General features: G+C 41.6%; 1 protein-coding gene across 1 annotated transcript in view; it reads right to left on the bottom strand.

Annotated features, from left to right (window-relative positions):
• Positions 1 to 14149, bottom strand: part of grk6 (G protein-coupled receptor kinase 6) — a 51926-nt gene that overhangs the window by 14183 nt on the left and 23594 nt on the right. Inside the window, exons 3-6 of the mRNA XM_071506034.1 lie at positions 11963 to 12075; positions 7904 to 7981; positions 6803 to 6903; positions 3133 to 3225 (exon numbers count right to left, since the gene is read on the bottom strand). Coding sequence (XP_071362135.1) covers positions 3133 to 3225; positions 6803 to 6903; positions 7904 to 7981; positions 11963 to 12075 — 385 coding nt within the window. The remainder of the gene's footprint in view (positions 1 to 3132; positions 3226 to 6802; positions 6904 to 7903; positions 7982 to 11962; positions 12076 to 14149) is intronic.

The raw sequence follows: 14149 nt of genomic DNA, 5'->3' as shown, positions 1-14149 counted from the left end.
AGCATTAACAATCTCTCATATAGTCAGGCTGATTCATCCAATAATGCTAACAGGGTAAGACGACTGTAATCTAGTTGTACTTGGTGACTCTGAGTTACCATTTGACAGTCAAGTGACTAAAGTTGGACAATCTGGCTTTGTCCAACTGAGATATCTAACCAAGATTAAGTTGTTCCATCCTCTGCAGACTTAAAAAAGGTCATCCAAGCATTTATCTCCTCCAGACAGGACAACTGCAACGCTCTTTATTCTGGTATCAGCGGGCGAAACATCCAAAGACTAGAGCTGATACTTCTCAGAGAAGTGACCACATCACATTAATGCTCATTGCCCTTCACTGGTTTCCTGTGAGTTTTGAATTGATTTACCACCTATTTTAAAAGCCTTGAATGCTTTGACTCCTGCTTTTACAGTATCTGAGATCTGCTAACTCCCTACGAACCTGCGACCAAATTCTTTTAAATCTCTTATCTCTTATTTCATGGCTTTTAATGATGGTTGGTTTGTTCGCTTGTCAGCAGGTTTACGCAAAAAGTACTGAACTGGCGAAGGGATAGAGCAAGGGTGATTCACGAACCCATTCAATTTTGGTTATAAACCAAATCATTTTGCAAAGTTTTTCTCATAACTGTATTTTGTAAAAGGCTGATGCCAGGATCCTAAGTAGACACACACCCAATAATTAGAATCTACTCCCTCTCTGTGAACCAGCGCTTGGCCTCAGACCAGGGGCAGGATGGGACAAGAGTCCTGCTTCAAGCTGTTGTTTCATGTTTTATGATGTTCTGCTCAGACCAAGAGACGGGAACACACTGGTGCAGATTTACGCTTATTGTTTCAAGTGTTCGGTATCAGGATAAAATCCAGATGCAAAGTAATAAACAATTCCAGTTTACTTATTTGTTGATTATAATTTTTACCGATTTGAATCAGCAAAGTAACGAGAGGCTCCGTCTGTCAGGTCAATGCAGTGGAGAGAGTATAAAGTGGCAGAGGAGCTTTCTGTGATGCTGTGGGTAAAAATGAGGCGACAGCTATTGCTTCTGTTTTTGTCTTATCTTCTTTTAATCTCCCGGAGTCATTCAGGTGTTTGTTAGTCATTGCTGCTGCTCTCTCCCAGCAGCTGGAGACGTCTTGGAGAATCAGCTGTTCCTCTCACAGCCTGATATCACTGCTAAACTCCACTGGATGAACTGAGAAACTGTCTGATAAGCAGCTCATGGGGCTGGAAGGAGCAGGCTTCAAACCAACACAGGCTTCACTGAGCTTCTGTCCTTCTCTTCTGTCCTGGCTGCATTTTGTATGTCTTTGTCATCACCTCATGGATTCAGGCCTGATCTTATGTGTTTACGTCTCTAAGAGATTCCTGGCGGTTGTTCCAGCTGATCTTTGGAGAACTGCAGTTTAACCATCGAACCCAAACGCTGAGTCCACTCCAGGATGTTGGGTTTGTTTACAGCGTGCAACGACCATCGGAGGTCCAGACAAACTTTCTCTGTCTGTAAACAAACCTGATGAAACTCAACAGCTATTATGATGATGTTAACTTCTCAATGAGTAAGTAGGGTTGAATACCAGGAAGCGAGAACCTGATGCCTCCAGGGAATTTTCAGATGAATCTTCTCCTCACTTCTCAGGAAGCTACCTGAGGGAATTTGAGAATTTAGGCGTGTGGCTCTTTGTGCGTCAGGAAACGTTTTGGCAGCTGGAGTTACTTCAGTCAGTCCAGCTTTTACAGTAAAGTCATTACACTTCCACAAAATTACCTTTCAAACCTTTAAACCTGTTTTATGGCTTCATGAGAATCCTACAGATATTTATACTCATTACAGATCCAGAGTTATAGCATCGGATTTCACCCACTGATATCACCACGGCAACCCTAGATGCACGTATTACAAATGAGCGAGTCGCCTCAAGTTTACTTCACATCATTTGTATAAATAATGTGATTAATCACAAATTAATTAACCAGCCATCACCACTGTGAAGGATCTGGTCAAAATCTAGTTTTATTATAGTTTACATTGAGTCTATTTGTTCTACAACATTTTATTTCATTACTTCATTTATTCATTAACCCACAGTAAGGTTGTATTATTCCATCACAGTTGTACTGTAACACAATTATTTTCATTATCAATACGTCTGAATAATAATCAATTGACTGCTCAGTGAAGCAAACAGAAAAATAACATATCCTAATGTCATGTTTCCTGCGATAGAAAACTATGTAAACGTAGCATTTGAGAAAAGGGGGTTTGGGGGGAGTCCTAAAAATAAAAAGCATGGCTCTTTTTGAGTTAACAAATCTAAATTACAGAGATTGTACTAAGAAACATGTGACAGGAGCATATTGAGATGATTCAAGTGCTGGCTGCACGTAACCACAGTCCAAACAGGGTTTTAGACTCGTCCATGGCTGTTGCAGCACAGAGGCATAAAAAATGTGAGAACAGCTCTGTTCTTCATACCTGCAACTCATTTTTATCATCAACTTCCACTGAACCAGGAAAAAGAGGTTTTATACACAGCAAGCAACTGGATTTACAAGTGAAAAATCTGCTCTGTGTGAATTTAAATCATTGTAACTGTTTGAGTTGTTTTTAAGTCCTTTTAAGTCTTTTATCTTTAACTTTGTCTCAGTCACAACACTCTACCTCCTGTATCACCATAAGTACAAAAAAAAAATCACTTAACGTCTAACCACAACCTCACAGCAACAGCCTGTTCACAAAGTCATCTCACTGAATTTCAGCAGAACTGTGAAACTGTGCAGTTGAGCAATTTCATGCTCCAATCGTGAAATACCTAACAGTGACATCACAGTGAAGTGGCTGCGTTGTTCTCACCCCTGTAACCCCGAGGACACTGGGGAGGGGAAGGAGTGAGGCAACTCTCACCGAGCGTGTTGTTACTGGTGCTGTGATGGAGTTTAAGGCTAACGTAGCCTCTAGATGAGCCGTAGTGAGCCTTTAAGTGTGTGTGTGTGTGTGTGTGTGTGTGTGTGTGTGTGTGTGTGTAAGGAGATTACACACTGTGCTGATGTGCATAGTAGAAAAGTCTGCAGGAAAAGAAAAACAGAGAGAAAGATGAAAAAAAAGAACCAGAGACTGAGAGCTTGAACTTTACCTCTCCAGCCACTTCCACTGGAGGAACCTGTTGTAGTACATGCTGTCGAGGTAGTCTGCGAAGGGCGCCACGCTCAGGTAGTCGTGGATCAATCTGGGAGCGACACAGTAAAGAGAAGCTGCAGGTCACACACAGTCCACAGAACTGCTGCAAACAGCAACGAGCAACTTTTGCAACACAGGTGGCAAATACAGCATCATATTTAAAGCTCCACATTTTACTCTTCTCCTGTGTTTATCTGAAGTGTTGAGATCCATAAGAAGATATGGAGCTCTAGTGAGAACAGGTCAGTCAGCCAATCAGAAGAGAGGCTCTGAGCTTCTCTTCTGATTGGCTGGCTGTGTTCTGAGTGATCAAATAAAATTATAGCAGATTTCAGGTAAACCAAATTATGAAAGGCTGCACAGTGGGTCCAGGTGGGCGGGGATTGGGGCGTGGCTGAGAGCGGTGACTGCTTTGTTGTGACATCACAAAGTTCCAGAAGTCCTGACGGCTGGTTTTAAGGCTCAGTGTCTGAATACAGGCTGTGTGCATTTCTCTGTGGACTGAGGTTTTGATACTTTCACAGTATTAATATAGAACCTGGACCTGCTTTATAATCACAAACACATGGACATCTGCCTTTAGACTGGATGGAGCTTTAAATCACAACTGTTTCTGAATCAATCGTGAAATGAAATGAAATGAAGATTCCTCTCCATGTTTTGCATCAGCACATAATTACTCTATAAGTATGTAAAAGTAGTGTTTTTCATTAACTGTGTAAAGATTGGACACTGGCTTAATGATGCAGAGAGAATGAAAAATGTGGCTTTTGATCTCACCTGATAAGAGTCGTACAAGCAGAAAAATAAAGATAAAAAATAAAGACAGACTACAAGAGCTCAGGTTTGTGGTGTTAATACGTGGCTCTAGTAAATTACTCATGTCTTGTACTTGATGTGGCTTGAAAAACAAACCGGCCTCTGCGCTGCTTCACGCCTACGCAGCAAGCACTAACAGAGCCGTTAGAGGATGTTACTCAATGAGTGCTGTTTGTAGGACAGACACACACACTCTTCCTCATCAGAAACAAACAACATTTTATTTGAATACTTTCCTTTCTGTCCTGTGTGTGTTTATCTCCTGTTTCTCTTGATTTGAACATTTCAGGTACAAACCCAAGACCTGACGCTCCTGGCATGAGCGTCATTTATTATCCGTCTTTTCTGCTGGTATCTGTGCGTTTTGTGCAAATGTAAATACAGGGATTAGAAATGCAGCGAGCAAAAGACATTAAAGAGAAATTTAATCCACTTTCTGACTTGGTGAAGCTACATTTTATTATATTGTTCTTAAACTTTATCATTGCATCAGTTGTTGTTTGCATTTTTCAGATCTTTTACTTCAGTAAAAGTACAAATACAACAATGTAAAAATACTCCATTATAACTAAAGGCTGCTTAAGCAGAACTGATATGACTGATAAGAACTGATGTATTACTACATAGTAAAATGTAGAAGTATTTCTCTGCTGTGTTTTCTCGAATGTTTCTCTTCTTTGTGAAATATTTGATCATTTGACTTAGTTGGGCCTAAAACAATAAATGCTATCAAAATGTTCTTTGCCAAAGGCCAAAAAAAATGTTCAAAACCAAAGGTCTAATCTTCAACAGTGCAGCACATTTTGTGATCTTATCACATGTTCTCATGTAAAATTGTTATACAAAGAGGAACTGAATCTATCAGATAAGTTCGGTGAAGAAAAAAATTCAATGTTTTCTTCTTAATTTAGTAGAGAAGTATGAAGCGGCAGAAAAAAGGAAACAGGATTTCAAAAGTGCCCTTTAGTACAGTACTAGTTACTTTTATAACTATGGTTCTATGAACTATGGACAACCACTGGATGTATTTGCTAACTATTAATTCAGCTAAAATACATCTGGTATGTAAGACAGAGGGAATCTCAAGCGATACATTTTGAATGCATTTATTGATTATATACGAGATACGTAGTTATATTTCCACGTAATTAGTTTCCACAGAGTAAAACAATTAATAGAACAATTAGGTGTCTACATGAAAGATATAATGTTTATTTAGGAAAGTAATGTATTTCTCAATGATTCATAAAAGAATATGATAACAGATATGCAATATTATTATTATTATCCATCTAATCATGAATAATCTGTTTGATGTTAAGCGATAACTACTCTGATAACTACAATCAGAATTCAACACAAGTGGAGACTCAGGTCACAGGATTTGGAATCAAGTTGGACTCAAGTCACAAATTTGACAACTTCAGACTCAAAAATAAACAACAACAACTAGGCAACCAGTCCAGTCGCAGCTAATTAGCATGTGAACTTTTCCAGTTATGGGCAGAGTGACCTTTGACCTTTGACCACCGAAATCTAATCAGTTCATTTTTGAGTCCAAGCCCACATTTGTGTCAGATGTAATGAAATTCCCTCCAGGCGTTCCGGACATATCGCATTCACGAGCACATGAGGTCATCATGCCGTTGACCTTTGACCACCAAAATCTAATCAGCTCACCCGTGAGTCAAAGTGAACGTTTGTACCAAATTTGAGGAAGTTCCCTCCAGGTTTTCCTGAAATATCACGTTCACGAGAACCGGATGGAAGATCCAAGAACTCCATGCCTGTGGCCATGAGTGCTGCCGCCACAGAGGCATAAAAAACAAACAACAAAAAAACAACTGCAAATCCACTGACTCTGACACCACAGACTGTGACTTGTGACTTCACTTGGACTTGAGCCTTGTGACTTGAAAGACTTGGGACTCTGCCAAACAGCATTCAGGTCAGTGTCAGCTCTGTGCAGGAGCCAACAGCACTTTTTTTGATGTGTGTTTCAGTGCATGATGGTAGTTGCACCGCAGGATTTCTTTTAAAGTGTCTCGAGAACAGAACCCTCACAGAGACAGAGAGATGAGGGTGGGGACACTGGTACTCTTTATATAAAGGGCTGATTTATTTCATAGCAAATAAATAAAATCCTGTATGTGTGTATCATCTGATATGGCTCATCTCAAATCATGCAGTTTACTGAACATAACACTATCAAGCCCAGGAGATCTGACTTTGAGCATTAAAGGTCCCATCCAGTATAAATGTAGATTTCCATGTGTTTGTGATTATAAAGCAGGTCTAGGTTCTATATTAATACTGTGAAAGTATCAAAGCCTCAGTCCACAGAGAAATGCACACAGCCTGTATTCAGACACTGAGCCTTAAAACCAGCCATCAGCACTTCTGGAACTTTGTGATGTCACAAAAAAAAGCAGTCACTGCCCTCAGCCATGCCCCAAGCCCAGCCCACCTGGACCCACTGTGCAGCCTTTCATAATTTGGTTTCTCTGAGTGTTTACCTGAAACCTGCTATATTTTTATTGGATCAGTCAGAAAACAGTCAGCCAACCCCCCTGTCCAAAATTACAAAATTTGACATTTTATTGATTTATTTAATGGCATTTTTTTCCCCTAAATGAATTTACCTGACATGACTTTGATTATTTTAGTCTATAATATTAGAAATCAGCCTTTAAAACAAAAATGACAGTTCTGATCAAACTATTTCAGTTTCTCAATGTGAAAGGGTCTTAACTAACTACTTAAAACTAATGGACCAAAGTAAACCAGCACAGACGGGATGATCTTACTTGGTACAGTCCTTGAAGAGCTCTTTGCAGGCTTCCTGCTGCAGCCTCTCGGTGCACTCAGCCATCATGACGTCTTCTACCTCAGGCACATGGTCCGATGACTGCATCGCAAAAAAAAAAAACAAAACACATGAAGCCCAGGTAAACAGCGTGACTCAACAGTGACAGTAAACTCACAGAGGAAAGCCGGATGAACTGGGTTTTAGGGATGAGCTGGTGGATGATTATTCTCCGCAGACTTCTACATGTTCAGACTTGCACACACACACACACACACGCACACACAGATACACAGTCTGAAGCAGAGAGAGACTGAATTACCAGGAAAAACACAATGTAACCTGCAGATATGAAGCTGCACTTTGGTATCTGGCATGTTTACATCAGGATGATGTCGACTAATGTGGAGTGTCCCTGTGTCCCATCTGCTGTAGAAAGAGCAGGACGTTTGTGTGCTCTTTTTATCTTTACAGATTCTTTCCAGTGGTTTCTGATCAGTACATCTCTAATTTCCTATCAGCTTTTCTGGTAAAGTGTTGATGAGCCACTCAGGAGTGTTTTCTCTCCTGAGTGCTGCATTCACTGACACTCTGTCAGAACCAAACAGCTTTAATGTGTTGCACTTATTAACTCTGTTGTCAGAAAATGAAATTGAGTAAATGCAAAGTTTGATTTGATTTGATTCTGAATTTGAAATGACATAGTTTCTTCTCTATATTTCTTTTTTATTCATTATTTTTGTCTTTTTTTGGGGGGTGGGGGAAGCATATTTTGTCTTCTTTAGCTTTACAGTCACAGTTGTTTTACATAAAATGTATTTTTTATTTTGCGTAATGATTCAGTTGCCTGTGATTTAAAGAGGTGTTTAAATGGCTAAAACATGCAAAACCATCACTATGATCCTTAAAAACTGCACTAGGAAAACCACATTCGCTACCCACTCTGGACCCTTCCTATCTGTGATGTCATGAAGCTACACTCTGACATCACTCTGACATCAAATGGGGAATACTTGCTCGCACTAAATGAAGTAAAGAGGGTTTTTTTATTTTCTCTGCAGGGAGACAGAAAGTGACAGAGGTCCATGTAAACAGCAGCCACCTTTGGGTTGAAGTACTTGTCGACAAGTTCCTGACCGCTCTCCTTCCTCTTCTCATCCGGAGTCACCTCGTACTCTGCCTGCAGACAAACACATGAATGACACAATGAGCTGCAGAAGCCAAGTTTGACCATCAGCTGCTCCACGAGTTACTCAAACCAGGCAGTTTCACAACCACCTCTGGATGCAGATTTCCAGGAAAAAAGGAAACACAAAAACATTCCCATCGAGTCCTTTCTCACACATCATCTGATGTTTATAAAAACAGAAAGTGTGGTTCTCATTGAGCAATCTGAGAGGGACAAATAAGGTGACTGTTGAAGCCTTTGTGATGAAACAAAAATGTTAATTGCGATAAATCATGTTGATTACATGAGTTCAAATCCATCACACTTGCAAAACAAAAATTTTGATGCCTCGTTAGTTTTTAATTAACTCATTTAGACCACTTGGCATTTTGTACAACGATGACACAATCTGATCAAATCATCGTGATGATATGATGACTGCACTCAGAGTCAATAAACCGTAATACTGAATTATTGCTCACTGACGAACTCTCTGGCCTCGACTTCAGAAAACCCAATTTAAGATCTAATTGAAGGGTTTTCTGAGGCTGGTTCCACACCCTGCAGTACATGAACCAGCTGCATCGACTCCTCCTCACATCAACCAGCCCTCTGAATGACTTGCAGTAAAACGAGCCTGACTGGAAAACTCCAAAGTGCTTCCTCTCCCTCTTGCAAGCAAGAGCCTGTAAACTAATGCTAAGTGACAGCGGAGACGGTTCAAATCTCATTTTCCCCTCTCCATCTCGTCCTCTCGCAGAGCTCTCAGAGAAGAGACGGGAAGTGGTTGCGGGGTAAAAGAGGACATAATTGCCTCGTATGTGAGACGTATCCGCTGGACGACTGAAAGCTGGAAAGCAGTTTGGCTGAGCTGGTCAGTCAGAGTGGAGCCTCGCTGCCTTCACAGAGAGGTAGACGTGGTCTTCATCAGCCTCCCCACCTCCACCCATCAGATCCGACCGGTCCACTCAATGACTCAATGTTCGTGATGCAACTTCGCCTGTTTGATCTGAGACAGGATCGGAGATGGGAGTTTATTCACTGAACTTCAAGTCCGAGTTGAGTCTCAAGTCCCTAGTATTTGAGTCCCAGTCAAAGTTACCAAAGAAGACACCAAGTAAAGTCAGAGGCAAGTTCCGAATACCTGAGTCAGAGTCCAAGCTGAGTCTCGAGTCCCCAGTATCCGACTCCAAGTCCAAGTCACTAAGAGTCGTAGTCGAGTCCGAGTCGAGTTTCTAATACCTGAGTCAGAGTCCAAGTCGAACCTGGAGTCCCCAGTGTTCAAGTCCAAGTCCAAGTTACCAAATAAGTGTCCAAGTCACTTTGTCACTGTCACTGTCAGTGTCTCCAACACCAGAGTCTGAATGCAGTCGATGCCCAAGTCCAGTTCATCAATGATCTAGTGCAAGTCAAGTCACAAGCCCGAAAGTCAGGACTTGAGTCAGACTCAAGTCTGAGTCCTACAACAATGACTGTCTGACAGAAAAGCTGCCATAATCCTAAAAGTCAAAGTTCTTGAAGTTTGGCCTGAACAATGTGATCGATCAAATGTTCCTTTTTTTCATCGGTATTTGAATCTCAGTCAGTGTTAGAACCTTTAACTTCTGACCTTGGCAGCAACAAGGTTCTAAATACCTGCAGAACTAATGAGGTTCCATCAGCCTCAGCCAACCTTCGTGTTAAGATGTTCAATAATAGACACAATAAACAAACGTTGTGACGTGTTTGCACCTTATTTCCCTCCGAGAGTAAAACACGAAGCATCTCTGCTCAAACGGTTGGAAAGGAGACAACAGAGTGATGCAGGTTTGAGTCCATATTAGCACCCACGGTTCCCTCGTCCTGACGTTGATGGGATTTTTGGTTAAATGACAGACACAAGGTCGAGTCGTGTTGACATTTTACTCTACAACCTAAAACACTCATGATTTCTTGAAACTTTTACATCACTTACAAAAGGTTGGTCGTTAACAAGTGGTCTTATGAGACTACAGAGGTTGCTGGGGAGTTTACACTGAAAGCTGGTCTACTCACCAATCCACCTTTACAGCCTCAATGCTTTTACACTTCATTCATCAGTGAAGTCCTGTTATCTTTTAGTCGTGGAAACCAGGGTGATGCTAACCTTCAGAAATACATCAAGGAGCAGGACTGATGAGTAACCTGATGACTTGGTTATCACTCAGAATAGTGAGTTATAAGGAACCAACGCGATGAGGGTGAAGGTCTGAGAGACCAAAAACAGGAAGAGGAGGCTTCAAAGCAACACTTCACTCAGTGTGTGTGTGTTTGATGTGAAGACTGAAGGAGGAAACCACAGTTTATCATTTATCAACTGTGCACCCCCCAAAAAAAGCAGCAAAACAGCATTTATGAGGGCACACACACACACACACACACACACACACACACCAGTGGGAATAAAGCAATAGTGCGACTGAAACATTCCTCAAGTGAGCAGAGCGAGAAGTGAAGCCGTTCATTGTTACGGATGAGGTCAGCAGAGTGTGTGTGTGTGTGTGTGTGTGTGTGTGTTATAAGACATGGGAGGTAGAGGAGGGTGACACACTGACGCAGTTTGTTCTCCTTTGCTCCCAGAAGTCAAGAGTTCCTTTCATTAAACAGATATTAAACTCTACTACCTCCTCCTCTTCTTCCTCCTCCTCCTTTACAAACTTCAGTCCTTTCAGAATAATTAAACTTCCTGCATCAGAGACTCACCACTTTTCTCCCTCCTCTCCGGTACAGTGGTGATTAAAGACATTTCGTTGTGGTGTTTTCTTCTGTTCCTCTGTGAAGGGACCGGTTCACATCCTGCCTGATACCTACAGGCTGCGCCGGTTTCTTCCTCAGCCCAGTTAGTTGTGTTACTGTGTGTCGCACACATACACAACTTCCTTCAACTGTAAATCTGTTTGTTCACACACTCACTTTGTGAGTAGCTTTAATTGGACAGATTCTGAGTCCACCTCAGTTAAATTGTTACTGTCAACAAACATTGGTTTAACTTTAACCTGACAAATCAGTTTATAATGAGACTGAGAGAAAAACAGCTGCTGCGGGGTCTGAACCTTTGACTGACGACAACAAATCTTTAATATGTCAGAACTTGTCTCTTCTCCCAAACTTTACAAAATCAAATCTGCCACAAATAAAGTCTCTAAAACACTGCACACATTGTTTTTTGTAATTATCCGACCAGAGGAGCTCATGAGAAATGAATGAATTTTACTCATTTACTCAGAGCAGCCGAAGGATCCAAACCCGAGAGATAAAGCATGAAATGAATTTAGCTCTACTTCCCTCAACTTGACAAAATGTGAACCACAGAGATCACTGATTAGAAAACGCTAATATGAATCACTTTTGTGATGCATAAATTTGTCAGTTTGGAAGAAATGAATAAACAACCTATTGTCTTGTTTTTCCACACACATGAGCTGTCCCTTTAAACCTGTGGTTCACTGTGTCATAATTCAGGGGCCACAGGCTAAGAAGGTTACGAAGGGCCACACCTTCGTGGGTCGAACCGAAACGAGACGGTCTGGTCTTTGCTTCACCAACTGTGCCCCCCCTCCCTGTGCCTCCCCTCCCTCAGCCTCTCTGTCGCTTTCCTAATGAACTTTAGGCCACGAAGGATCCACCTGTCGGAGCCTTCGTTGACCAGGAAAAGAAGGACGCATTTGAAGGAGCCTATGAAAGTCGCGACGCTGTAACGCAGCCTCTGAACCGGGACACAGCTGATGTCACCTTCTGTACCTGACAGTCAGTTTATTTACCAGGTAAACAAAGTTGTTGTGTGTTGGTGTCTGTTATATTATCCCTTCCTATATCTTTCCTCCTCCTCTTCCTCATCAAACCTTTATTTATCTGTCTGACACCTGTTTCCCTCCGTCTTACTGCGACATCAGCTGAAGATGATTTTCATGTGGCAAAAAAAACAAGAAAACATGTTTATACACACGCACACACACACACACACTCTGTCCTCACCACAGCATCCAGGAACTTGATGCAGCGCCTCAGCTCGGGTCGAGTCTCACAGAACTGTCTGAACAGCAGGCGTCCGATGGGCTGCCGCTCACACAGGCTGCTGTAGTCCTTCTCTGCAGAGACACAGACGGAGCTCAGGTGAAGCAGGTTATCAGACTGTGACACTCGTGTTACGATCCCATTAAATCAGCGTGTGTTTCCACCAACCCTCTGACATCAGGAGAAGTCATGACATTTCTCTGAAATTTAACACTGGGCTCCTTCAGATTCACGATTTAAAGAGATTTAAGAGAAATTACATTCACATCCAACCACAGTTTTCCCAGTGATGCTGATGTGTTAGTGTGATCAATGAATAGATTACATTCAGAGACAACTTGTTGTTGTTGTTGTTGTTGTTGTTGTTGTTGTTGTTGTTGTTGGGTTGTCTGTCTGTCTGTCTGTCTGCCCCATTCTCAAAGGTCAAGGTCAGTGTGACCTCACAAATCACTTTTTAGCCATTACTCAAACCTTCACACAGATATTATGACAAAATTTCACACAGTTGTTTCATCTTTGATCTGACAGGATAAACAGGATGTGATGAGTCTGAGTGGAGGAGGATGTAATTCTAGTTTTATAAATGAAAGACTGAAGCTACAAACTCCAGAGTCTGTGGTTTAGACAACAGCAGCTCTTTGGTTACAGTTAGAAAAAGATGGTGGTTTAGGTTCAGTGTGAATAAACAGGTTGTGTCTGAAGTTTCTGTCACTGAACTTTTTCTGTATCAAACCAGACCAGGTTCTTTCCCTGACCTGAGAGTCTGAACACAAACAGAAACAGTGTAGTGATGCTGAGTCACTACAGGTGGAGGTTGTTCTGAAGGATCAGGGGTTTTTTTTTAATGTAAAATGTGATAAAATAAAACCTGAGTTTTTACAAATTGAGAAAAGTGAGGACAAACGGAGCCGTCGGTCCCGATCAGTGAGGAAGTCATGATTAGACGAAGACTCAGTGGCTGAAGGACCTGACTGTCTTTTCTACAGTAGAAGAAGAAAAAGCAACTACAGCATCTGCTGTGTTAGAAAACAGCCTCCTGCATCTTCTCTGTTAAAGTCTTTTATAACCTGAGTGTGTGTGAAACCTTCTTCACAATATTTCAACTTTTCTTACATTATTTTTTATCTGCAACACAGAAAACAGTGGCTGGAACAACATCTCTGTATCAACAGGTGAGTTTGATCATCAGTGTTTCAAATCAAACTTACAGTGAGACCAGAACCACAACCTGGACTTGTTCTTTCTATTTCTTGCATTTGGCTCCACTTGTGTTTTGTTTCTAGGAGTTGGATCTTTGAAATGTTCTTATCTTGTTTCTTTCTCCCTGTTCTATGAAACACTCTGAACTCAGCTGTGTCCTGTCTGAAATATGTTTCAGTTCCAGCTCCCTCTGGATGTTGTCCTTACATGTTTATCACAGACTGGAAATCTCTGTCTAGCTGTGGGGTTGTGGCGGAGTAAAACACAGGTTACTGTTTCAGTCCTCCGTGTTGTGAGGTGATTTGCTCGACCAATCAGGATGGATGTGAAAGTACCTGGGAGCTGGTCTCAGTGTGACCTCCTGACCACATTAGCTGATATTTCTGCCCTGAAGTGGGAGAAAAGCAGAACTTGTGACAATGGCTTCATGTTAAATCAGGTCTGAATAAGTTCCTGTGGTGGGAAACTGGCATCACACATGAGTCATTATCTGCCAGTCACTGTTTTATTAAACTTTAAAAAGTCTCCGAGCATCAGTCCTGGACTTGAACGTTCAAGTCTACTGAAAGGGCTGAGAACAAGCTGAGGAGGAAGGAAACCGTTTCCCAGCCTGGAGGTGTCTTCAGACCAGAGATCTGAGTCAGTCCACCGAGTTATCAGCAGAGTAACTGTACAGCAGTGAATCACGCTGGTACATTTAATCAAATATCAGCTGCTGCTAGTAACACCCACTCTCATATTTGCATAGATCTGCAGGGACGTTTGTTTTATTAAAAGCAGAGCAGGTTCCTTCAGCAGCCTGATGTTTATCTACGCAAATGACACAGGTGACAGGAAAAAGTCAAAATAAAAGTCTAAACACCTGAACCTGGCAGAGGTGAGAGGATCAGAAGAATCGATGGTGCTGGTTACTAACAAACTCAGGTCAGATCATGTTTACGTCCTCTA

This window comes from Trachinotus anak, unplaced genomic scaffold, assembly GCF_046630095.1.
Source record: "Trachinotus anak isolate AG129_WGS33_773 ecotype Australia unplaced genomic scaffold, CSIRO_AGI_Tana_v1 ptg000020l, whole genome shotgun sequence".
In the NCBI taxonomy this organism is placed as follows: Eukaryota; Metazoa; Chordata; class Actinopteri; order Carangiformes; family Carangidae; genus Trachinotus; species Trachinotus anak.
This window is presented reverse-complemented; position numbering and strand designations above follow the sequence as displayed.